General features: G+C 42.7%; 1 protein-coding gene across 2 annotated transcripts in view; it reads right to left on the reverse strand.

Moving 5' to 3' along the window:
- The window catches only part of PDE4B (phosphodiesterase 4B), a 189944-nt gene that overhangs the window by 96259 nt on the left and 65828 nt on the right, over nt 1–27857 (reverse strand). The window contains exon 1 of one of the 2 annotated variants that reach the window (XM_088673932.1): nt 5014–5075. The exons of the other annotated variant lie outside the window; for it this stretch is intronic. Coding sequence (XP_088530058.1) covers nt 5014–5060 — 47 coding nt within the window. The 5' untranslated portion in view covers nt 5061–5075. Of the gene's footprint in view, nt 1–5013; nt 5076–27857 lie in introns of those variants that run through there. 2 annotated transcript variants of the gene reach the window in all.

The raw sequence follows: 27857 nt of genomic DNA on the forward strand, positions 1-27857 counted from the left end.
ATCCACATTTAATTAATCCTCAAAACAATTCCTGGTTTGCATTATTTCCATATTGCACATTGGGAACTGAACAAAGACCCATCAGTTTACTCAGGGCCGCTTGATGAGTGGATAGCTGATGAATGGAATTTGAACTTGTGATATTGCCAAAATTCACTATATCAGCCTTCTTGAATAGAAATTGTAAGAATTGTGCTGCGTGAGCTGTATTTTCTGTTTGGTTTTCAAAGCCCAATTAAAAAGTTTATCTTGGGGGCAAGGGGAGGGTTCACCCCATTACTAATTTGAATCCAGATTAAATTTTAGCTATCTAAACCCAGATTTAGTTTAGGGGCCAATTATTCATATGATTTGCAGAATCTAACAAGACAAAACATAACATTAACACTTAAAGTAAAATTCCTATTTAAAAGTTCATAAATCCAAAAGACAGTGTTTCAGTTATTTAAACAACAACAACAACAAGAGCTTAATAAACTTTCAAGAGAAAATGACAGCTTTTGGAAATATTTAAAACATCCAATCATTTCAGAAACTGATGGTTGAAATATTTTGAGCCTAATTTAAAAAGTGCACATGTGCACATGTCTCAAGCAGGAAAAAAGCATAGGGCTTTATGTAGTGGCATTCCTTCTGCTCAAACGCAACATCTATATATATAAAAATGTAAACTGGCCATGTGGGTGTGTCTCCACTTTTCTCTGAAATGGCTTGACCGATTGCGTTCAAATTTTGACACAACATCCTAAGCAAATATGCGAGTGACCCCATACTGTTTGCTTAGACAGATGTCACACCTGGGCCATGTAAAACCCCAAAAACCACAAGTTCCAGAACTCACAACTCAGATGAAAGTGCATGCTGGGAACACAGGAGAGGTTGCAAAACAGTGCCCTCTAGCGACGGCTACACTGGTACTGCACCTACTTCCCTCTCCATAGCATCTCAGCTTGGCTTTACAGACTGGGCCGAGTGGAGGTGGGGGCTCGCCTGGGTGGGGGGAGGAGGGGGCGGGATAGGTAATGGGTCAGGACAGGGTATGCCCAGCCACAGGGATAAGCCAGGGGTGGGGGGAGGGGCGGCATAGTTCATGGGTCGGGACAGAGTGGGGACAAGCATAGGGATGAGCCGGGGGTGGGGGAAGAGGGAATGGGATAGCTCATGGGTCGGGGCAGGGTGGGGGGAGTCACAGGGATGAGCCTGTGTAAACAGAACACGCGTAAAACATTTCAACAAAATGAAGGGGGACTCTGAAGGTGAGGGGAGTCTGAAGGGGGACTCTGAGGGTCCATTTAACAGACTGAGTCACAGCAACGTGTGGCCGGGCCAGCTAGTAAACTATAATACTGTATGTGATTATATATTGCAATTTCAGGGTCTGAAACCTGCTGGTCTTCCAGTTACACTCATAGTAGACTGATTATATTGTTGGACACAAAGTTAAAACTATTGGGGTGAGTACTGACTACAAGAGACTGCCTGATTTGGATCAAAATCTGAAAGTCTGAAGCTTTGCATCTACTCATTAACTATTATGGAGAAATCAAGAAATAAATATAACTTTTTTAATTTGACAGAATTAGGTGAAATTTGCAATTTAGCAGCCTCTGTGGTGTGTGATATGTGTTACTTCTATCGTAGATACAGTCTTTGAATAATCTGGAAGCAGCATGTGAGTGAGGAGATATGTAATAATCACACCACACTGCCTTATAAACTGTTGTAAATATTACCAGGGTACTCTGTAGTAAAGAATTAGATAAACACTATTGTGTGCAAATGCTCCCACTGCCCAGTGCCTCCTTTATGCTAAAGTAGGCTGGAGCATTTCCTGAACATTTAAGCTTCTATGGCTCAAGAGGATTCATTCTGAGCAATCTAAAGCAAACCTTTTAACTTAACCCCAATGTGTTTGCACTGTGTGAAAAGTCAAAGGAATCTACAACATCTCCTGTAATCCTCTCATGCGTATGTTCGCATGTTGTCTCTCAATTCACCAATATCCTATTTTAGGAAAGGACAGGGCTGTATCCAATGCTCATCTTTGTCAGAGTAGACCCATTGAAATTAATGGACATAACAAAATTAGGTCCACTGATTTCACTGGGTCTATTCTGAGTAGGACTAGCAATAGATACAACCTACGGAGCAGCCCAATAAACAAAATTAGGTGGCAAGAATACACAGAGGAATTATACCAGAAAGATATGGAGGTCTCGTACAGCCCAGGTAGTGTGGTTGCTGACCTTGAGCCAGACATCCTGGAGAGTGAAGTCAAATGGGCCTTGGAAAGCACTGCTAATTACAAGGCCAGTGGAAGTGATGATATTCCAGCTGAACTATTTAAAATTTTAAAAGATGATGCTGTTAAGGTGCTACACTCAATATGCCAGCAAGTTTGGAAAACTCAGCAGTGGTCAGAGGATTGGAGAAGATCAGTCTACATCCCGAACCCAAAGAAGGGCAGTACCAAAGAATGCTCCAACTACCGCACAATTGTGCTCATTTCACACCCTAGCAAGGTTATACTTAAAATTCTACAAGACAGCCTTAAGCAGTATGTGGACCGAGAACTCCCAGAAGTGCAAGCTGCATTTCGAAGGGGCAAAGGAACCAAAGACCAATTTGCAAACATGCGCTGGATTATGGAGAAAGCTAGTGAGTTCCAGAAAAACATCTGCTTCATTGACTATGCAAAAGCCTTTGACTGTGTCAACCACAGCAAACTATGGCAAGTTCTTAAAGAAATGAGAGTGCCTGATCACCCTCATCTGTCTCCTGAGAAATCTCTATGTGGGACAAGAAGGTACAGTTAGAACTGGATATGAAACAATTAATTGGTTCAAAATTGGGAAAGGAGTACGACAAGGCTGTATATTGTTTCTCTGCTTATTTAACTTACAGTATATGCAGAATTCGTCATGCGAAAGGCTGGACTGGATGAATCCCAAACCGGAAGAAATATCAACAACCTCAGATATGCTGATGACACAACCTGGATGGCAGAAAGTGGGGAGGAATTAAATAACCTTTTAATGAGGATGAAAGAGGACAGCGCAAAATATGGTCTGAAGCTCAACATCAAAAAAACTAAGATCATGGCCACTGGTCCCATCACCTCCTGGCAAATAGAAGGGGAAGAAATGGAGGCAGTGAGAGATTTTACTTTCTTGGGTTCTACGATCACTGCAGATGGTGACAGCAGTCACGAAATTAAAAGACGCCTGCTTCTTGGGAGAAAAGCAATGACAATTGATGCTTTTGAATTATGGTGCTGGAGGAGACTCTTGAGAGTCCCATGGACTGTAAGAAGATCAAACCTATCCATTCTGAAGGAAATCAGTCCCGAGTGCTCACTGGAAGGACAAATCCTGAAGCTGAGGCTCCAATACTTTGGCCACCTCATGAGAAGAACAGACTCCCTGAGAAAGACCCTTCTTGGGAGAAAAGCAATGACAAACCTGGACAGCATCTTAAAAAGCAGAGACATCACCTTGCCAACAAAAGTCCGTATAGTTAAAGCTATGGTTTTCCCAGAAGTGATGTATGGAAGTGAGAGCTGGACCATAAAGAAGGCTGATCGCCGAAGAATTGATGCTTTTGAAATATGGTGCTGGAGGAGACTCTTGAGAGTCCCATGGACTGCAAGAAGATCAAACCTATCCATTCTTAGGGAAATCAGCCCTGAGTGCTCACTGGAAGGACAGATCCTGAAGCTGAGGCTCCAATACTTTGGCCACCTCATGAGAAGAGAAGACTCCCTGGGAAAAACCCTTCTTGGGAGAAAAGCAATGACAAACCTGGACAGCATCTTAAAAAGCAGAGACATCACCTTGCCAACAAAAGTCCGTATAGTTAAAGCTATGGTTTTTCCCAGAAGTGATGTATGGAAGTGAGAGCTGGACCATAAAGAAGGCTGATCGCCGAAGAATTGATGCTTTTGAAATATGGTGCTGGAGGAGACTCTTGAGAGTCCCATGGACTGCAAGAAGATCAAACCTATCCATTCTTAGGGAAATCAGCCCTGAGTGCTCACTGGAAGGACAGATCCTGAAGCTGAGGCTCCAATACTTTGGCCACCTCATGAGAAGAGAAGACTCCCTGGGAAAGACCCTGATGTCGGGAAAGATTGAGGGCACTAGGAGAAGGGGATGACAGAGGACAAGATGGTTGGACAGTGTTCTCGAAGCTACAAACATGAGTCTGACCAAACTGCAGGAGGCAATGGAAGACAGGAGTGCCTGGCGTGCTCTGGTCCATGGGGTCACGAAGAGTCGGACACGACTAAACAACTAAACAAGAAGAAGAAGAAGAAGAAGAAGAAGAAGAAGAAGAAGAAGAAGAAGAAGAAGAAGAAGAAGAAGACTGCTATCTCTATATCAACATTTATTTTTTAAAAAACCCACCCTTTAATTCAAGAATTCACAAATGTATTATATCTAAGAGGATATACTTTTTGGAAATACCATTCTACCTCCAATCACATTGCAATGGCTGAATTCAAACAGCATTAATAAACAGCTGCATCAACAAAAGCAATTTGTATTTTAAAATTGGCAAAGGAAACTGTATTAATAAAACTGTGTTGAAAATGCAACACTTAAAATGTTAAACTGAAACTAAAAGCTACAACACGTTCACAATCTATATCATCAACTCAAGTTGTTTCATTTGTTGTGCAGTCCTTGTAAACAAGACACTTCCACTCAACTAGAACTTTATCCATAGGATTGGTAGCTCATGTCTATTTACAGCCATGACGTGCAATCCTGTCAACAACATTTAAGGCAAATTTTGCTATTACACCACAAAGAGAGTATTGTACAAAAATTGAGGACTGCTGATGCAATGAACCACAAAACACCAGTAACAATGAACATAATCACAAAATTTTCTTATCTTCTTGTCCTGCTGTATATTCTAAGGCATGTTTATATAACACAATTGTAGGTTCAGTATATTTATAGCTATCTTTCACAAACATAAGTAAATTCATTGGTAAAACAAACTTACCATATCCATGAATGACGGCGACTACAGAAATTATTAATATTTAACATCTTCCAATTTTTGTTGCGTTCTTAAATTTAATCAGAAGCTGGTTTTCTAATTTCTCCATAATTTGCTTAACTTGCACATAGAGCGCTCCAAAAGGTTTTTTATACTTTGTAATTGAGGATCAGCTTGCATTTCAGTTTGGATGTCATACATATACATATATATATATGTATGAATGCAAATGATTTGCCATTCAAAATTCAAGGGTGCAATCAGAACATCTTCCGTGGCCTTCCATAGTTCCCTGCTTATATCAGAGAGAAACATCTATTCTTGGCAAAAAATATCTTGACTGCAGTTTCCTGTTTTCATTTATATAATCCTCCCCCAACGATAACGAAATCCAAAAATGAGAAGGATAAGCAGGAAGTTTATTCACTGTCTAACCCTCAGCTTCAAAGTGAAGTCCACAGTGAAATCCAACATTTGTGAATATGTTTTTAAACTTCACTTACTCGTCATCAAGTTCTTGAACTTCACATTACTCCTGCAGCTGCAGTACCTCTCATTTGACTAGCTCACCACTGCTTAGCATTTCTGAGCGTGCTGGAAGCAGTCCTAACACAGAAGACTGAATTTCGTCAGTGGCATAATACACTGGTAAAGCAACAAAGGGTGAAATTGTTTAGAAAATATATTTCTCATCCTTAGCCATTACAAGGAAAGTAAAAAAGAAAGTGCTAATTACAGCATCAGCACTTACAGCTAAAGATACTAAGTGACAATTTTACAAGATTTTAAAGTCTGTAGCCTCTGTGTGTGTGTGTGCACATGCGCAAACAGAGGCACAATGAATTTTGTCTATTAACTTGTTAACTTTCAAATCAACAGTCCAGTCAGTAATAGCCAAGCAAGAAGAGTCTACTTTTAACAGCTTTCCATGCAGGGCCGTCTTAAGCCCATCCAGCGCCTTGGCGCTAAGGTTCCCCCAGCGCCCCCCTCCAGAGCCCCTCCAAGGACCCGGGAGTGCCAAGCGGACCGCAGCAGCAGCGGGAGGCCACCTCCAAGGACTCCACGCTGCGCCTCCTTCTCATTTCCCCAGCGCTGGGTTCCGCTCAGTCAAGCTTCGCCACCAGCGCACGCACCGCGGGACCAGCAAGAGCTGCTTGGGTGCTGTGTGTGCGCTGGTGGCGAAGCTCGACTGAGCAGAACCCAGCGCTGGGGAAACGAGAAGGAGGCGCAGCATGGAGTCCTCGGAGAAGGAGAGAGACGCGGCACAGCCTCTCATCTCATTGAGCGCAGTCCTGGCCAGATCGCCGGAACCCTGCGCTCACTTGGCGCCCTTCCAGCGCCCGGCGTCGTGGTTCTCCGCACCACTAGCCTCTATGGCTAGGACGGGCCTGTTTCCATGGTAGCTGCCTCCATGCAGCAAGCAGTTTTCCTGCCATGGTTCACTTTTTGTTATTGTTGCAAGCCTTTCAAAAAATGCAGCTATATGGAAAACAATCCCATGTTTCATATTGGGAAGCTGTTGCAATTTAAGATGGGGTGGGGGTGGGGGTGTGCTGGTTCCCAGGGCTTCTGAAAATGTAAGTTATGGTCTGGAATTACTAGAAGAGAATAATTAAATTGAGTGCTGTGGGCCAAGTTAGTCAATACTTCAGGGTGTTATTTTTAATTACTTATAGATAACATTTGTATCCTGTATCTTCCATCCAAATAGGATGCCTCATGGCATAAAACAGTAAAAATAAAATAAAAATACAGTATCAAAAGGTAAATTAACAAACAATCCCACATCAGCACAAAACCAACAGAAAAATACATCAAAAACAGCAGATAGTGCCATAAAGTGCATATTTTGACTTGATGTCTCAATACACCCATTGAGTTGAGTAGGTGCATTGCCTGAGTCAGCTTTCTGCAACCTGGCTTGAACTACAAGTCTCATCAGCCCAACCAAGGCTACAGGGATTATTGTCTGAAACAAATGAAGGATACCAGGTTGGTGAAAACTCTTCTGGGGCACTTTCTGGATTCCATACTACAGATGCTGACAAAAAGGTGGCTGAATCTTCTGTCCTTGTTCTCCAAACCTCGAGTGAGTGAAGTGGCATATATGTAATAAAGTAAAGGTAAAGGACCCCTGGGCAGTTATGTCCAGTCAAAGGCGACTATGGGGTGCAGCGGGCATCTCGCTTTCAGGCCGAGGGAGCCGGTGTTTGTCCAGACAGCTTTCCAGGTTATGTGGCCAGCCTGACTAAACCGCTTCTGACACAACAGAACACTGTGATGTAAGCCAGAGTGCTTGGAAATGCCGTTTACCTTCCCACCACAGCGGTACCTATTTATCTACTTGCATTGGTGTGCTTCCGAACTGCTAGGTTGGCAGGAGCTGGGACAGAGCAACAGGAGCTCACTCCGCTGTGGGGATTCAAATCGCCGACCTTCTGGTTGGCAAGGCCAAGAGGCTCAGTGGTTTATACCAATTTGCCACCCGCATTGAAAAGGTGGCTGAATCTTCTGTCCTAGTTCTCCAAACCTCATGTGAGTGAAGTGGCATATAACAGGGCATGTCCTGATGTCTGCAGCTGGTTGCCAGGTTCATGCAGGGAATATCCAGGTCCTTTTAAAGTGCTAAACAGCAAGCACCAGGCTGGTGGCACATGTGGATAAGTGGAGTGTGTCAGTGCACGTTAAGAAACTAGGTGGGAAAAAGCACACATAAAAGGTGTGAAAGGAGTCACACACCACTGACAGCTTTGCTAATTACTGAATATATATACAGTATAGCATTTTTTAAAAGGCTGTTTTCGGGGAAAGCCCCATACAAATGGGTACAGGATTTCCGTGTACTTAATTGTTTTTAAAAATAGTAGGGGGGGGGGAGGTGGTACAAAGAAGCACAATTTTTGCAGGGAGCCCCTGATTACAAGGAGGCTTTCATCAGATTCAAAGGTAATTCTAAAAGATGTGTTATCACACCATACAAAAGAAACGTAGGCAGCCTAGCAGCAGGCTAACAGCATGAATGCCACTGAAACAACCTCAGCTATCAGCTGAACAGCTAGCCGCTAGCTGCCAGCAGCATTTAACAATGAGTCACACATTACTGCTGGAAGAATATTATTATTGGCCTGGCTTCTGAAACCAGTGTTGGACAATAATGCCAGTGCATTCAAGTGATGGGCATAAAGAAAAATAAGCCATTTTCTTAATTGTGGTTTTCAGCTAGAAAGTTTAAACCTCATTTTAAAAAGGAAACACTGCTGCATACGAAACACTAAAACAAGTTTCAATGGATCAAAGAAAATAAAATGCTGGCCAGAAACATCACGTGCCCTTTACAGTGGACTTCTCACCCTAGGAAGAAGTAGAAAGCTTTATTTCATTGCCCTGACTGACATTTAAAATTAACCACTTTACCCATGTGACGGTACTGATGGTATAATTAGTGCTCATATAAGAGGACTCGTAGAAAGGACAGATCGTGAAGCTGAGGCTCCAATACTTTGGCCACCTCATGAGAAGAGAAGAATCCTTGGAAAAGACCCTGATGTTGGGAAAGATTGAGGGCACTAGGAGAAGGGGACGACAGAGGACAAGATGGTTGGACAGTGTTCTCGAAGCTACGAACATGAGTTTGACCAAACTGTGGGAGGCAGTGCAAGACAGGAGTGCCTGGCGTGCTATGGTCCATGGGGTCCCAAAGAGTCGGACACGACTAAACGACTAAACAACAACAACAACAGAAAGTTGTGGTCGCGCTTTGTATTTCTAATATCTTCTGTGTACCCATTCCCTTTTTATATACCCCATTCTCTCGCACACTGTATAGGTTTCCACCAACATGCCTATTGAAGCCTGCTTGTCCCTCCTCAGTGGGTTTGCCTATGTCAATGCTACAGTACTAGGAGCTTAAGCTACAGAGCACTGCGATCCGCTTATACCAATGAGTTGTGAGCAGATCAAAAGAGAACTCTGTAAATACAGCAGCATGGATGAATTGGTGTTTCTTGAATTTCCAGTCACTATGGATAGCACCAACGGCATCAGCTAAAGCTTTTATCAAAAGTTATAAAAAAAAGACTGAGTTGTTGTTCAGCATCACACAGGATCTTCTGATGCTCTTTGATACTCAGCCCAGTGTTCCTACAGCAAACCTAAACTGTCTACTTGGCTCCAGGAAGATGGGCTGAAGTGCATCCTGGAACTTGGAAAGATAGAAATAGAGCATGTTAATGGTGGCTTCTGCTGGTTTCAGTTGGAATGGATAGTCCCTGTGCATGCGGCCTCTCAGTAGGACCATCTATGTGGTGTGCTTGTTTCCCTCTCTTGTCCTCTAGCCCAGTGCTCCCCAACCTTTTTATCGCTGCGGACCAGTCAACGTTTGATCATTTTACCGCGGCCCGCTGAGGGGGTACATTGATTGTTTATATTTTATTTAGATTGTTTTGAATTAATAATTTTAATTAAATTGTATTTAAATGTTCCTTGGGCGGCCCAGTACCAATTGATCCACAGACCGGTACCGGTCCGTGGCCCGGGGGTTGAGGACCACTGCTCTAGCCCATATACTCTTCTCATCCCTTCTCCACAATGTGCTCATTTGATCCACTCCTCAAATGGCTGTTCACTTATAGGTGTAGCTATTTCAATGAAGAGGATGTTAGTGGATTTCTTTTGTTGTGGCCTTTTGCTTGTCTAAAGTTCCTGCTTACTCTTGTCTTCAGCTGAGCTGTTTCTGTTCATGGGCAGAGGACTTATTTGGAGAGCTATAGAGATCTCTCTGCCTATGGACAAAGAGCTTGGAGCCCTATCTCATGATTTCTTTTGTTTCTGATATCTCCTCAATGCACGTGGTGACAGGCAGCTTACCAGGGGCTGTATTAGCTGACTGCAGAGTTCTATGGTTATTCACCGTGCTTTTTTGTTATGATGGTCATAACATATGAATTGTGCACTGCTCATGCAAGGTTCCCATTTTTTACGTGATGTCCCCCGGAGTACAACATCATAAGACAGAGTCCTTGGTGTTCAGTAGCTCCCTGACTTCCTTGAGAAGTTTTTGAGGATGCATAGAGGAAGTGAATGATAAACAATGTTGGATACAATCTATGCACCCACACACATGCAACAGCAGCAGAATTCTGGATGCAATTTATCACTTTCAAAATTCAATTACTTTTTCTACTAGAAGTGAAATGGAGTTTTGGCCCATTTTCATGCTCTAAGAATTACAGAGGCTGTTAGCCCACAGCATAAAAGGACCATATTAATACGCTTTGTATTGACACATAACTGTTGTCCAGAAATTGCATGTATATTTTATGCTCAAGCAATCTGTCAGATAAGAAGAAGTCTGAAAAAGGTGCATGAGAAAGAAACTCCCATACACCCCAGCTAGATACTGGGTACATTATTATTATTATTATTATTATTATTATTATTATTATTATTATTTGCTATTTCCTCCTGATACATAATACATATTTATGGACATGGCAGCTAATTTATTAATCCAATAAAATACTGACAATGAGGATAACTGTAGAATCACAGGACTGAAAGGAACCCATGTATAATATCATGCCCCACTGCGTACATGAAATTCAGCGACCATTCACCCCCTAACCATACCACCTAAATTATAGTATGTCACAGAGGACAAAAGATCTCACACCAAAGATTTTTCGATGATGCAACTAATCAACTGGGCAAACCATCTGGATGGCACAACCAAAATTAGCCCTTAGCCTTCCTGTTAAACTACACAAAACTAAGAATATATTAATAGTTCCAATTTTTTAAAAATGAGCCCTGCATTAAACAAAGCTTTATTAATTTCCAAATGAATCTGAATTACAGATGTAATGGATATTTGACTTGCTTGAAGTGACCTGGGACACATCTGAGTCAACATCAAAGATCACTTAATGATTGTCTGGGAATGCTTCTTCAGCATACAGTACATAAGCTGAGTGGCTGTAAGCAAGCCATAGACTGGTAAGTATTAATAGAGGTGGGTTTTCAAAAGAGTAAGTTACAAGAATATGTGGAAATTGCACAATTGACCAACAGCCTAAGGGGCAGTTCAAGACAAGAATTTGCACAAAAATGGGATAAATATAAGAAATATGTACAAAAATATACCAGTGGTTTTTTGTCTATGGCAGCATTTGATTGACCTTGGATAAAGAAATATATGAGAAATAAGAGCAACGGTACAAATTGCTGTAAGAATGTATTAGAGAATATATAAAGAATAGATTAATAATGGTAGGTACATTCACTATTAGAATAAAATCATACAACGGGAATTGACAGGAAGTCCAAAGTCTTTATGATATTTTTTGTTAATAATCTTTGCTAATAATTTTTGTTAATAATCACATAAAACGTAGCATAAATACAGCTGAAGCTTAAGGTTCATAATTATGTAAGAAAAGATAAGTATATGGGTTTTTTCATTTTTTGGGTACATGATTGAAATTTCAACTTCCTTTAAGAGATGTACTATACATATGTAATGTATTGTAAGACTATTAATAGAGCTTGCTACATGTTTAAAAAAGTAAGGAAAAGCCAAAAGGTTATAGAAACTCAATAATAATAATAATAAAATTATTATTATTATTATTATTATTATCTGGGAAAGCTTCTTCAGCATACAGATGCTGAGTGGCTCTAAGCAAGCCATAGACTGGTAAGTATTAATAAAGGTTGGTTTTCAAAAGTAAAAGGGCAGGTAGGAAGCGAACAGGGGCTCTAAATCAGATGAACACAGAATTGTACAACTTTAGCAAAAGACAGAATTTTCTCCATGGAGTCTCTTCTATTCCAGGATTATCACCTGGATGAGGCAGAGTAAAGTGGAACATTTTTGGAAGCCTAGCCTCTTCACAGGAGGATATAACAGCTAAAACAGTTGGGGGCTGGTGTGCCACGAAACCTGCAGGGCCACGTTTCCCATCCCTGCTATGTAATACACACTGACAAGTCTACTGCCTCTGATAGCTCAGTTATTTGAACATGAGACTCTTAAACTCAGGGCTGTGTGTTCGAGCCCCACGCTGGGCAAAAGATGCCTGAATTGCAGGGGGTTGGACTAGATGGCCCTCGTGGTCCTTTCTAATTAACTGTGAAAGGTACGGGAGCCCAACTTTTGAAAGGCTGCCTGCCCCCAGTCAGTGATAGCTGTAGGACTACAATCAAAACATTACAATCTAATTTAATAACAAATATTGAAACACTAAACTATAAAACCGGCAAGTCCTTTAGGTGAAAGAACCTGTTAATAGAAAGGCAGGCCACCGAATGGTTCTGCCCATTAAATTAACTTCCTATTGCACACAATGTTCAGTAAACATACTTGGCTTCATTCAAAATCAGCTCAATATTTATGAGCTATCTCTGAAAGCATTCCAAAAACAGCTCATCTATGTTGGCAAGTTCTCTCCTAGCTTGTAATGAATGCTGATGCTCTTCTGTGTATGTGCCTATTGTAATGGCCCTGGAAAAGGTTAAAAAAAAAAGTGTGTGGAACTTAAATGCACATAACCCTGTGAAAACAAACACACCCTAAAAACTAGGAAATGTTTTAGAGCTAGATGGGAACATCACTGCTTAAAATGTTTACAAAATCAAGATAATTGACCTGAAGAGAGAGGGCACACCAAACAAAAACTTGCTTGACTGAATGGTCTGGTCAGCTAGTTCACAGAAACTGAGGAGAGTTTCACTGAGAGTAAGCTTAGTGAAGAGCACTTGCACGGGTGCCCACCTAGAAGCTAATGTGCAGAACTTCATTTTACACTGTGAGCCAGTGTCAGGCTTCAAGGAATCCGGTCCCCCTCCCTCACGGCTGGCAGCCAGAAATGGGAAAACAAGAAGTTCTTACCATGCCATGGTAATACCATGGTATTTTATTCACTATTCACTATTCACAGAGAGATGGATGGTGCTGAATGTCAGATAATGGCGTTGCTCCGTTTCTCCTACTCTACATCATCCCTGTGCTGGCTGGTCTGTGCTTTCTGCCTTTGAGCTTTCTGTTCTACTACAGTCATACCTTGGTTTTCAAACCGCTTAGTTCTTGAACGTTTTGGCTCCTGAACGTCGCCAGTGACTATTCTGGTTTGCGAACTATTTTTGGAAGCCGAATGTCTGACGGGGCTTCTGTGGCTTCCGAATGGCTGCAGGAGCTTCCTGCAGCCAATTAGAAGCTACGCTTTGATTTCCAAATGTTTTGGAAGTTGATTGGACTTCTGGAACAGATTCTTTTCAACTTCCAAGGTACGACTGTACTCTCAATGCTGGGAGAGGGAGGGTTAGGAATGTTTTCCAAATACACTAAGTCAGTGGTTCCCAACAGGTGGTCCGGGGACCCCCAGGGGTCCGCGAGCTATGCCAGAGGGGTCCTCAAGATGCTATTAGATGCCAAGCCTCTGGCCCACCGGAACCGGCGGAACTGCCGCCGCCGGTGCGCGGGCGCCAAGTGAGCCCAGTGGATCAACCGGGGAGCCGCTGAAGGCCCCCCGGCGACCGCCCCAGACCGAGGCTGAGTGCGCCCGGCCGGAGACTCGGCGGAACCCCTGGGCCTAGAGGCCTGAAACCGGCTTCCAGGCCACGGACCCCGCGGCGACCGCGTGGGCGTCGGAAACGTCCGGCGGAGCAAGCGAGGAGCTGCTGAGGCCCCCCGCAGGCCGACGGCCGAGCGGAGCTCCGTAGCCCGAGACCTCCCACCGCGCAACAATCCTGGGGGGCCTGCCTCGCAACTGCAGTCGCCATCACCCCTAGCTGCCCAAGAGGGGGAAGGAGCCCCCCCAAGCGAAGGCCCCCGATCCCGCAGCTCCTGCGCGCCACACGGGGAGCCTCGTGGGGACCTGAAGAACAAAGGCTGCACCGAACCTGCTGGCGCTGCTACCGCCACAAATACAGCCACCCCCAGAGGAGGAGAAAAGAAGAGGGGACGACAGGGAAGAGAGGGCACCACCACCACCCTCAACCCAGGTGAAAGGGTAGAAACCTCCCCCCCTCCAAAGGGAAACCCCCCGACCCCCAGACGGCCATCACACCGCCGCCACCACAGCCACCACCACACCAACGCCCCCCCAAGAAGGATAAAGAAAAGAGGAAAACAACTGAAAAATAAATAAAACCACTTTTTAATTTTAGGATTAGGAATTAATGGGGGTCCTTGTCACAATAGCGGCTCGATGAGGGGTCCTCGAGAAAATTTTGTTGGGAACCCCTGCACTAAGTCTGTCAGCTGTCTCTCCCCTGGTGCTGTTTTTCCCTGCTGCTCTCCCAATATTTCCCAACTTCTCCTCCCTGCAGCCTCTGAACTATGACCTTCTGTTCTAAATCTATACCGTCCTCCTCTTCTCAGGAAGGTTCAGGAAGAGGGGGTGGTGGTCCCCACCATTCCTCCTCAGTCTAGTCTCTGACAGCCAGAGAAGTTTTTATGGAAATATATCCAAGCAATATGTGGGGTAGAATTTGTATGCTGAATCGGGTAACTATTATGCCTTGGGTGACATAACATATGTCTCCCCTTTCCCCAGGTATGCTCTTGTTAATGAGAATAGACTGACAGCTGTCCCATGGGAACAGGAAGTTTCGGGGGCATGTTTAATTCACTGAAAATAGTTCTAGTATCCTTCCCCACAAAAAAGTGACTTCTCATAGGTATTTTAAAAAAACATGTCCACTTCTTTGTTTCATTCTGAGATGCCACAGGCACCAATTTACTGGCATGATCATCATAACCAAATTGGAATAGGAAAGAACAGCTTTGGAAGCAATGCATGGCTGGCTGGCAGGCACCTCCTGTGATAAAACTTTTACCACGCAAATTCAGTTCGGCAACCAAGTTTGTCTGCTGCCCAAAGATACGCAGGAATGCCAAAGAATGCGGAAATTCACAATTTCCCAAAAACAAAGCAGCCTGTGGTATATAACCCATAGCTCCCAACACCTAAGTGTCCTAGTTTAACTGAAGCCCACAAGTATTGGCTTAGATATGCTATTTTGGTTTGAATTCAAGTTGGACAGCAAAAGAAGAAAGGCAAAATCAGTAGCACAGCTAGAAGGTGCTTTTCTAGGTCCACCCCAATAGGTGGTGACTTAAGAAAATCTTCTCTTTGTGCGCATGGCAGCCCACCCCAGCAGAACATGCTTTAGATGCGACAGGGATGACATGGGGATGATTCTCTGTGTACAGCGCCCCCAGGCATCAGGCAGTGAATGCACATTATCATTAGGTGTGTACACACTCTAGAGTTGTTCATATATACCAAAAAGTAATCTGATTTAGCACAGTGGCTCAGAGGCAGAGCTGAGAAGGGAATCAGAAAGTACCCAGTTTGAATCTCACAACTGCCATGAAATTGCCACGTGGTTTTATGCAAGCTCTACTCTTTCTCAGCCTCAGTCCTTTTCCTTGTCACTATATGGTGAGGAGATTTACACAATGTTATGCCTATGCTTTTGGGGGGGGGGGGAATTCACCCTTGAAAAAAATATCTCCCCCTCTTCAGAAGTTTCATTTTAACTTTTTTTATTTACAAACCCTCAGACGCTAATTTATGCAGCAAAATAGCGCTGATTGATTTTTAAAAGGATGAAATTGCTTGTGGCTTCCAACAAATTACTCAGCTAGACCAAATCCATTCAACTCAGTCATTATTACTGACTATACTGCTTAATACTGCAGAAACTCTAATTTGCAATTCAAATTTCTATGTCTTTAACAGATAGCTTGTCTGTAAGTGTGATCTGCACCCTGTAAAGTGGTAAACTGGGATGACACGCTGCCCTGTTAAGCAAATCCCCGTGCAAGTAGTAGTAAATAAAAGTAAAGTTTACTGGAGAAAATGAACTCAAAGAGCCAAATGTTTAATCTTTGTGGCTAGCGCTAGTTCTATAAGTATATTGTTCTACATTTCATTATAATGTGATATGTTGTCAGTGTCAGAACTGCTACACACAGTCTAAACATGCTGATCAGGAATGCAGAAATACCCCACTGCTTGATACATAGGAGACCGAGCTTTTGCAAGCATTCCATTCAAAAGTTGTTGTGTGGGGTTTTTTTTGGGGGGGGGATAATCAAGGGCTTTAAGAGTTTTCAATGCAAAATACAAAGACTTGAGCATCCACCTCTGCCACCTTCCATTTCTTCATTGCCAAGACCCACAAACCTGCCCCATGGCAGAGAATTACAGTGGTGGTGTGTGGGGGTTCTACGAGGGCCCCAGGTGAAGCTTCTTTTCCCACCACGGCCTGCGATTACGTCCTAGAAATATATCAATGCTAATAATAATATGTGCAATGGCTGTTTCACACTGGGGGTTATGGGGCTTGAAGTCCTCGTTCTAGATGGGGAAAGTAAATGCTCAGCTCCCACGAAGTATCTACTGCCACTGCTTCTACCCATCTTTCCCTGCCCGCAGTTGAGTTTCTGGTCCTTGGAACATGGGGAACATGCAAAAAAATATCGCAGATCAAGACCAGCATAGTGTGGCAAGCAGAGCTGTGGCCTGCCTCAATTCTGCTTGCAAGTGTTTGATCAGGGCTGCTCATTTACACGAGGGCCAGCCCAAATGCTCATCACATCCCTATCGCAAAGAACTGGTGTTAAGAGATTGCTGTACGTGGAACAGAATATATTAGTCTCAAGTAGTTCTGTGTGCCCAAGGTTGCTTTGGGCTTTTGTTTCTCATGCAGTCTTCCTACCCCCCACCCCATAAATGCTGCATAAGAAACCACTTCTGAAACTAAGAGCATTGTTTTATACAGAATATCATTTCAAAGGATGAGAGGAGTTAAAAATGGCATGCAAGATACTGTAGGGCACCTTTCCCCAACCTGGTGCTCTCTTTATGTTTTGGACTACAAAATCCGCAGCAAGCATCTGGAAAGTCCCTGGTTGAAAAAATACATGTAAGGCAGATCGTTGATCGCAGCATTTTTTTTGGTACTAATTTTTAAAAACACCGAGAAATTATCCAGTTGTAGGAAGTCGTTGGGTTGCTGTTACAGATGTCATGATGCCAATTAATGTGTCAGAAAGTCATTTATGCTCTCACCTAACCAGGAAAAGCAAGATGAAATAGAAATCAGAAGCAAAATTTATCTAGGGAAATCCCCAGTGCTACATGTCTGAACAAGTGGAATGCATTTAATGTGGCATATTGGAACAACACTGTTAAACGGTGGAGGTTGGGGCAAATGGGGCATGCCTCACCCACCGCAATCTTCATTCCTCCAAGCCAACCTGCCCACCTTTTTACTTATATCAAATGCAGGGGTGGCCCTCACTGTCTGCTTCTTCCTCTTCCTTTGGCTGCTTAAATGCCATACTTTTAAAAGAGCCCCTCCCCCGGCAAAGAAATCCGGGGAACTGTAGTTTACCCCTCACAGTGCAACAATTCCCAGCACCTTAACAAACCATCGTCCCCAAGATTCACTGTATGGTGTGCATGTAACCTCGGTCATTGTTTTCACCTTGCAGAACTCAGCAGGGTGAACGAGGACTACAAAGGTAGAAATAGTTGTTTCTGGCTCTGGCTCCCTCACCTGTTGGCTTTCCCGCCTCCCGTCACAAAAGTCCCAATAGCCACTAGCCACGCCTGCTTTTAAAGTATTGGAAAGAGGCAAAGAGTAAAACACCAAACCACACTTGGTGCTGTATTAAACTATCATGGGAACGTTCTAGCTGAAGCTGTATTCTCTAACTGAATAATATTGAGCAGTTTTTAATAATAAAACCCTAAATAATGAATCACAAATAATCATTGAATGGCAGGTATATTACAAAATGGCATTTATCTTTTACACATCTCCATTATATATACAGCTATATGTCAGAAAAAATACAATTTTTTAAAAACCGAATGCAATAATGTGTTCTGATAAATGCACATTAAAACACATCTCCATCCGGATTACATTTTGTATTTTAAAAAAATACCTTGAGGGAGAGTTCATTACTTATTTCCCTTTGTATACATCTGAAGCTTTTAAAAAAATTCACAACAGTTTATATATAAGATGTTCCACCAGAGATCTGTAACTCAAGAGATATACCTTAAAGAGACTAAAATTATGAGTAAATGTAATCAAAAGGAAAACATGCACACGCACACACACACACACACACACACACACACACCACATATGCCTTCTACATGAAATGACATTTATCAACCCTGCATACATGTCTGTATGAAAAGAACTGGTTGCCTTTAACATTTACCAAGAAATGATGGCAAATGATTTTCTTCCAATTCTAATTTAAAATAAATCTAGCATTCGTATACTTCCATTTCAGGGCTATTTGGAGATTAGTTATTAATGGAAAACAATTATTATGATATACTACAAATAATATCCAGTAGTGAACTTTCCCGTGCATACATTATACGTCCTACTTCAGAATAAGTCGATGCCAAACTATAATGGCCTTTCCTGGCTGCAAAACATTGCCACTATTTTTCTGACCTATGGATACTGCCTAGCAGTGTTATTCCACGTGCACTGTACTGTAGTTGCCCCCTTCATCCCACAACAGGCAACAAGAAGCAGTGTTAGAAACTGAAAGATGAAAGCTAGGAGCTGAATGGCACCTTAAACCTGGGTTATGGATGCAGGTAACAAGAATACAAAGCTGAAAATGAATGAACTGCAGATAAAATCTTATATTCGTTTTAACATGGTCTAGTCCTCATCTGAAGATTGCAAAAAACAAAGCCATGCTTCCCCCTGCCTGCCCCCCTAATATTCTCAAGAGGGTCTCTTCTCCAGTCTTCAGAGAGTGGCTGGAAGTGGGGAGGCAGAAAAAGGTCCTCCTTTCCTTTCACTCTGCAGTTTTAATCTGAAATTTTAAGGCACAGTACTGCGCCCAGAGCCCAGAAACCACTCGTGCTTATGAAATTCCTTATCGCAAAACACGCCTAGAGCAACGGGAGTTTCGAACGCTGGCAAGCAGATATCTCTCTGGAGACTTTTGCTGAAAAGTGGCTTGTAAGTAACAATGGACAAAAGACAAAGCAGCAGCAGCAGCAGAGCCATCGTTTGTGTCTCAAAATAGCAAGCAACAGCTTATTGGAACATAAGAATTCTCAGAGTTCAAAACCCGCTGGATTCCCCCTACAGAATCCTCTAAAGTTCTGTAACAGAACTACAGGTTCAATTGTTTGCAACTGCAACCAGGAAATAAGGAGGCATGATGCAGGGTGAAATTAAATTGGTTAAACCTGGAACACATTTATTGAACAAACCTACAAAAAGATCTGCAGGGTGCTAAGTGATAACCAATCAGGCAAACCCAACCTGCAATGTGAAAAAAGGAGACACTGTCCATTCCATTAGCCCATTTCAAAAAGGTGCCTTAGGATGCTCACCAAACCCTATCCTACCTGTTGAATTCCCGCACATACCCAGCAAAATGTGACCAAATCAACCTATTTTTACAGGCATCCAACCCAAAGGATATTTGGAGCGGGAGGGGGTGGTGGTGGAGAGACAGTAGATAGTGCCAGAGAAGGCGGCAGAGGGGCTTAAAGCAGTCCAGTACTAGGTGCTCCTCCATGGCAACATTACGTGTTTGTACATGCTAAGTGTTGTGAGGCTCACCAGTGCCCTTCCCTGGAAAAGCTGCAACATTCACTAACAGCAGAGCCTGATGGGCCAAATGGCGAGCAAGATTCCTGGAAGGAAGGAAGGAAGGAAAGGAAGGAAGGAAGGAAGGAAGGAAGGAAGGAAGGAAGGAAGGAAGGAAGGAAGGACAAGTCTCTAGTGTGCACAATAACACCAGAGATCAACAGTTGTCAACAGCTATCAGTCAGTCAATCACCAACTCCCACCACAAGAAGGGAGTAAAACCTCTCCTCACCCCACCCTCTCACTATATATAAGCATCTGGTGACTTCTGTTTCAGTGTACAGTATCTGAAGAAGTGTGCATGCACACGAAAGCTCATACCAATGACAAACTTAGTTGGTCTCTAAGGTGCTGCTGGAAGGATTTTTTTTTATCAGAGATCTTGCATTTCTGAGAATTAAAATACATGCAAGAATAACCAGTTCATCTCATCTATGACTTTTTAAAAGAATCAATTAGAAAACAGCACTGTTAAAACAGGCAAGGTTTGGGTGAATCCTGGAAGCTTAACGTCAGATTTTACAAGTGGGACCCATAAAAAATATTGCACAGCATTCTCAACATCCCAATAAGCATACTCCAAGATTCCAGCCAGCCATGCCCTCCCTCCAGGAGACTATTCCATCCCCACCTTTGTCTGCATTTTTATTTTCTGACACACAACACTCCATTGCTACTGAGCATACTCGGTCCACGCTGGATTGTGCTTTGCCCCCTTGGTGGCGAGGGTGGTGGTGGTTGTTTTTAAAGATACAACTGCATTTGTGCTTTGCAAATCTCGAGTTTCTCCTTAGCAAGCAGGTCACCCCTGCTGTTTCTCAGTTCTCCCATTTTAGTTCCAGTCCTGTCAGCATTCACCAGCTGAGTTTGCTGTTAGATGGAGTGATGGGTCTTATGATGCTAAAATGATGGAGAATGAAGTAGAGAATCCAGTCATTCATGAACAGCGTACCCATGCACATTTTGAATTTAACGTCCCCAGGAGATTCAGCTTTTACATCTATCTGACCACAGCACTGGCTGTTTGAACTAACAGCAAGAGAAGGCAGTTATTCTGAATGCTTATTTAAGGAGCAATTTACTGAGAAGCCATAAGGGAAAGTAAACATATATGGGTACCACATTGCTTCTTTTCTCTATCCCATTTGACTTTTAATTTATGTTGACTTCAGACATATCTACACATACAAAATCAGAACTTTTTGCCCCTGCTTTCTTTTCCTCCTCTCAGTCACATTAACTGAAACGAGGAGGCCATGAGAAAAATAAAACTGTCCAGGATTGACTGCTTATACTCATAAATGGTGACTTTTAAAGCAGTCTTGTAGCATATTAATAATTGTGGCATCCTATCTGGAAATGTATCAGTCAAAACAACACAATTTGCTGTACAGATCGGTATGTCTCGTTTGCTAGATGTCATGTATCTTGCATAATTTGCCCCAATAGGAATGTACCCGAATTAAATCTGTATTGCACGCAGCATAAAGGGATATAAATTATCAGCCGCCGTAACATGTTATATGTAATATAGGAAGCAGAATGGTAAATCAATCTATGGCATAATCATAACAGGCCAGGTAATTTTGGTCCCTGACAACATTCAGCAAGGAAAACAGCTTAGAAGTTAGTGTTCAACTTCAATTATACTGCTAAACAGAAACATATAAATCCCACATGGCTGCTTCCACTGGTTCTTTGAATCACTTTCATTCAGAGCTTTGGCTGTGCATTGCCTACAATTCATCCTAGCATCCTAGGGTCATGGCTCTCCAAGTGTGAGTGGGCCTCCCTATGGAGATACAGGCTATTACCGTGTTTCCCACATTTTAAGACACCGTCTTATTGCTTTTTTCCCTCAAAAAACCACAGGGTGGCTTATTTTTGGTGGCATGTCTAATTTTTTTTACGTTATTACAGTTTTTACAGCACCTTAAGGTCTTCTTGGCCGGGCCAGGCTGCTGGCTCGGGGCACTGCTGGGCACTGCGCGCCATGCTGCTGGGCTGTCTGAGCGCTGCTGGGCGCTTTGAGCAGCTGGGCGCTCCGCGCACTCCAGCAGCCGTTTCCAGGCGGCGGGACGGCGACGGCGAGGCCGCTGGCTCTGGCGCTGAGCTCCGGGGCTGCTCGGCGCTCCGCGCGCTCCAGCAGCCGTTTCCGGGCGGCGGGGCGGCGGAGCGGCGGCGGCCGGGTGGAGGCGAGGCCGCTGGCTCTGGCCCTCAGCTCCGGGGCTGCTGGGCGCTCCGCGCGCTCCAGCAGCCATTTCCGGGCGGCGGGACGGCGGCGGCTGGATGGAGCTGAGGCCGCTTGCTCTGGCGCTCGGCTCCGGGGCTGCTGGGCGCTCCGTGCGCTCCAGCAGCCGTTTCCGCGCGGCGGGACGGCGGCGGCTGGATGGAGCTGAGGCCGCTTGCTCTGGCGCTCGGCTCCGGGGCTGCTGGGCGCTCCGTGCGCTCCAGCAGCCGTTTCCGCGCGGCGGGACGGCGGCGGCTGGATGGAGCTGAGGCCGCTTGCTCTGGCGCTCGGCTCCGGGGCTGCTGGGCGCTCCGCGCGCTCCAGCAGCCGGTTCCGGGCGGCGGAACAGCAGGCCTCCTCGGCCAGGCAGAGGCAGGGCCGCTGGCTCCGGTGCTCCTGGGTGCTCCAAGCTGCTGGGCTAGAAACTAGAAACTGGGCTAGAAGCAACAGAGGCCCGGCCGCTGGCTCAGCTCTCCGCCCGCGCTGCTGCAGGCATGGAGATACACTATGTCTTATTTTCGGGGTATGGCTTATCTTTCGCAAATGCTTAAAATTGCTGCCCTGGCTTACTTTATGACTACGTATTAAAAAGGGGGAAACACGGTATTATGATACACAGAAGATAAAAATGAAATAGGAAAACAAAAAGCAAGTAGAGGAAGAATTGCATGAGAAGAAAGGGAAAAAACAGGCAGATTAGAAACAAAATGTATGAGTGTAGGGAACATTAAAACTATCCTATCCATCTAAGCGCTAGGACCCTTAAATAATAAACTTAGCTTGTTCTCAAACACTTAATCCCCAGTTTCAAAAGTCTGATTTCATAAACTCATAGAACTGAAAGGGGATCCTGAGGGTCATCAAGTTCAACCCCCAGCAATTCAGGAATCTCAGCTAGATCATACATGACAGGTGGCCATCCAATCTCTGCTTAAAAACCTCCAAGGAAGGAGAGTCCGACTCCAACACCTTTCATCCTAAGCATCCATATAACTGCACATCCACAGTTTTCGACAAACACTTGGACCTTAGCAAGTCTTCAAGAGATTTACTTCACTGTCAGGAAGATCTCTGTGTGTTTAACAGTTAAGCAAACTGAAGAGCTTTACCTGTTAGTTCCATGTGCCCCTCAGGTGTCCCAAAGAGCTCTATATCTAGCCCGGCAAGTCTTAGGAAATATTTAGTATTTTTGTCAATAATATAGTGTCACTTCTTTTCTCTATTTCACAATAACCAAACTGATTTTCATATAGGATTTTGTTTTTTTACGGATTAACGAAGACAAATTTTAACAGAGCTAAAGAATATTGAACAGCAGGTTTTTATACAAAAAAACCTCTCTGTATTTCAACAAGGACTATATTTTGTATGATGAAACATGCTTTAAAATGTTCAAGTGGCTCTTTTTAAGAAACACTCCTTATTTTATGAAAATACAAAATTAATTATACTTAGAAAATGTTTGAAAAATCTCATTAACTTTTTTCAAGCCTTGCTTTAGAACACTGTTACAGCATTTTCCGCAATGAAAACTGAAGTATATTTGTTTCCTTGGAAACAAAGCCTTTCACCTTCCTCCACAGAACCTTAACCCAAAGAACTCGTTAATGAGGGCCAAGGTTTAGTTATTTTAAGCCAGAAAAATGATAACACAAAGCTGTATTTTTATCATTAGAACTTCAAAAGGGTCACTTAACCCAGCTGATCGAATGAACAAAATATTCACATAATCTAAAGAAATTAAACCATTAAATTAAGCACAAATATATTATTTGTCTGAATGACTATAGTTTATTTGCATTTTAGTGTTCTGTTGAAATACACACGGTGAAATGATAGAGCAGTGGGATACACATTCAATCATGATTAAACACCTTGGTGTCCCCCCCCCCTAATCTTCACTAATAACAGAGGTCATATTTAGCTGTGGGGAAAGTGAATTATTCTATGAACCCTGTGGAGCTATCATCAGAGAGTGAGGATCCTGAAGAGGTGGAGGCAAAGATAATTAATTGGAGCTAAATGACCTGGAGGAGAGCCTGAGTAGGATGAGGGAGGTGGTATTGGTGCCTCAGGAAATGCCAGTGCTGGCGGATGGAGGAGGGAGCAGGAACTGGATCCCAGGGAGGGATCAAGTGGGTTGTCAGAGAGCTGTTCCACCCCTGTGATTTCAGACACCCTTAGTCAGGCCATCCCCAGTCCATCCGGTCACTCATGTCTGTTAAGGAGCCTCCCCCAGGGGAGTTGTCTGAGAGCAAGTTGGATACTGAGTCCACTGCCAAGAGCATGAGAATTCCAGCACCAGCATGAATAAAACTCACACGTTCCATGCCACTCACAGAAGTGCCCATTTGCCTTACCAGAGCATTTGCCGCATTCAGGCTTGCGCCTGCCCACTCTTCAAACCAAGAAGGCACAGAGAATGCAGGTTGTTGGATCAATGTCTCAGATCCTGCTTAGCCTTGCATTTCACCTGTTGTGCCTTTAATTCTAGTACTGCCAATGTGTCACTCAAATCTATGCACTGAAGAGCTTAGCAGAAACAGACAGGTTTGTAGTTTGTGCTGCTTCCAAGACTTTCAGTACCCATGTGTGTTGCTAGGGATCCTTTCTGCAGCAGGTCTTGAGTTTTTCTGAGTGGGTAATGAATTCAGGGGAAATTGAACTGAAGGGAGGCGATATTGCTTATTTTGTAGAATATTAATCTGAGAGAATCAATTAATTTAAGATAACTATGTAGATATTATTGAGGGCAATTTAATCAGGGGTAATTAAAGAGAATATAACTGATTTGGAGCAAGATTTGTTGAAAAAAATGAATTAAATGGGAACTAATTTGGGATGATCTGGAGTGGAGTACCAATTAATTGAGGTAATTATCTGGGATGGCTTGGACGGGAAATTAGTTGGTTTGCCCCCTGGGACATTTAAAGTCTAAATCTGCAAACATACATATAAAGTAGAATTTGCAAATTTTATGCAATAGAACAAAATATACATATTTTTTAAAATAACACAGCCCCAATTTTGCAGTGTTTTTTAAGTTTGTGGAAAACTTTTATTCTCTCCCAAGCCATCCCACATTAGTCTATTTTATTTCTGAAGTTTTTAATTCTTGTTGGCTTTTATGTCTCAACACTACTTTATGATTTATATTATATTTCTGTACACTATGTACCTATGTATTTGAGATGTAAACTTATAGTGGTTTACTGTTTTTATCTGTATATTTTTTCTCTTTTGTTTTCTCCACTTTAATTTTATTTCCCCCTTCTCTTTTTCATTTTCCCTGTTAAATTTGCAGATTTAAAACAAATGAATTTTTGTTTGTTTACTTTAACTCTTTCAGTAGTTTGTTGTCAATATTTTCCATAAAAATATATTTTTGGGAATCTACACGTAAATATTTATGTGTATTAATGCACCATGTAACAGCAATGTTTAACAAATGAAATAATTTCAAATAGAAGGGAATATACCAATGCCTTGCTTGCTCTTAGACGAATGAATGAAGGAGAGCTGCCTGTCATGTGAAGTGCATCAATTTATTTTAAATTTTGGGCAACCATGCTGGTTAGTTGTATCTTCAGAACTGAACTACGTCTGTTGATGAATGCTAATGAAGTGCCTAAGGCAGTACAGTACACAAGAGACACAACCTTCACTGCTGGAGGTGACAAGCGAACCACAGATGTCAAGATGTCCTGATGTGACAGGTAATCAGGAAAAAAAAAACACGTATGGAGTATTCCAAACACTGCCTGCACATAAACTCTATAATTAAATTACTGTACATTCTTTTGACGTTTCTGTGAAAGGACTTCCAAACCTAGGCTTAAGATAGTTTTAAAGAGTTTGAACCTGTTAAAGGGGTTAATCTTCAGAAAAGGATTCATCAGATCCCTGGTGCTTCTGCTCATAGTGAGGCACACGAGTCAAACACTCCCTTTGCCACAAATGACTGACATACAGGTGCATGCTGAAGCTCCAGGATAGGAAGAGGAGCAGATAAACATGCTAGATTTTACTAGTGTCTTCAAAACACATAGTTGCTTGGGTAAGGAAAAGAAAAGCAAGTAAGCAGGGTAAAAAATAGGGAGAGAGAAAAGCAGGACACTCTACATGAAGATATTGTTTTCTGGAACAATAAACCCTTCTAAAACAAAAGGAACCTCTGGTCTCATCCTCTCGATAGCCTTGTTTTTTTCTGCCATTCCTGTGGTACTGGCTCAAAATGATTTCTTCTGGCTTTCAGTAGCAGTTCCTGATCCCTGTGCCAACTTTTAACTTCGACTTAAAGATTAATAATAGTCTTATAACTTAAATGTCACGGGCACCTTTAACTCCCTCTATCTTGTACTCTTCAATAAGCAATGCCAGCCACAAGGAGGCCAAATATATAGTTCATCTTTGAAAAGCTAGTAGACTGCCAAACTTAAGGAAATAACAATTTGGTAATAGTGTGGAATAATATATTTCCTAAAGTGATCATTACAGTAATAGCTAGGGCAGATTTATATGCACTTCAAAAAGCAGCTTCATTCCAGATGAATACTTTTCTGTATCAGACTATTACCTACTAAATACAGTGTCCAGAGACATTCTATACAGCTATCCACTACATATTCACTACTTAGCTGAGCTGTAAAATTGCAGATAAAATGAAACAGCTACAGACTTAACTGTTACACTACCACTTCGTGCTTAGAATTTTGCATGCAAGTATAAGTAACAAACCACAAAAATATAATGCACCTCAGATAACATTTTACAAGTTCTTACTAGGCTTATAGTTACAAACATAACCCTAATAAATAAATAAATAAATAAATAATATAGAAATGGGCTCACTGTTGGTGGGAGAAATCCAATACTATTAACTGCAAGTATTTCACTACATTTTAACACGAATGGTTTCACACTAAAGGCTGCATACAAATTATGGAAAGTTTAGTTTGTTAAGGGTGCTAGGAACTGTAGCTCTGTGGGGGGAAAGCTACACTTCCCAGGATTCTTGGGGGGGGGGGGAAGACATGTGCTTTAAATATATGGCCTGCGTACAGCAAAAAAAGTAGAAGCTAGATTTATACATTGCTAAAACCTTATCACACAGGCATCCTTTAACCGGCTAGTGAGAATGATATGGGGAGTAAAGGAAAGATACTAGCTCTAACATTGGATTAGATTAAGCAAACTAAAACTTCACAAGCTATCAAAGCTCACTGTTACTATGCTGATGGTAAGAATAAAAGAGTAGTGTACCTTGGTTTTCGAACAGCTTAGTTCTTGAACGTTTTGGCTCCTGAACGCCGCAAACCTGGAAGTGACTGTTCTGGTTTGCGAACTATTTTTGGAAGCCAAACATCCGACAAGGCTTCCTGAAGCCAATCATAAGCCACACTTTGGTTTCCGAACATTTTGGAAGTCGAACGGATTTCCAGAACGGATTCCATTTGACTTCCAAGGTATGGCTGTAGATGCCTTTAGAAAAAATTAACTCAATACAGCTGATCTTAAGACGGCAGCAAATTATACAGTGTAATAACACAGACAAGAACACACCCTTGTATCCCACATTAAATAATCCAAACACCTCCAGTGTCCATATTCTGCAAGTCAATCCTGCTTGTTATAATCCCTCTTCAGCCCTAAGGTTGATATCCAAGATTACTTAATGCAAGTGATTTACTCTTGCTTGCTCCAATTTTCATTTGCAACCTGCAGAGGAGTGAACTATATGATCTGGGACCCTGGGAGTCCTCCTTTCCCCAGTGTTCAAACTTGCAGAGGAGTCTGTCTCTTTGTAGCAAGGCAATTTAACTGTATGTACACAACATATCTTCAACATATACCAGTGGCTGAGGCACTGGAAGTTCCAGAATGTGGGAATATCATGGAGAGCAAAAGGAAAGAGGTCTGAGCAACAACCTTTGTAGCTGAGAATTTGGGAGAAATACCTTAC

The sequence above is a fragment of the Zootoca vivipara genome, chromosome 7 (assembly GCF_965207765.1).
Source record: "Zootoca vivipara chromosome 7, rZooViv2.hap1.1, whole genome shotgun sequence".
NCBI lineage: Eukaryota > Metazoa > Chordata > Lepidosauria > Squamata > Lacertidae > Zootoca > Zootoca vivipara.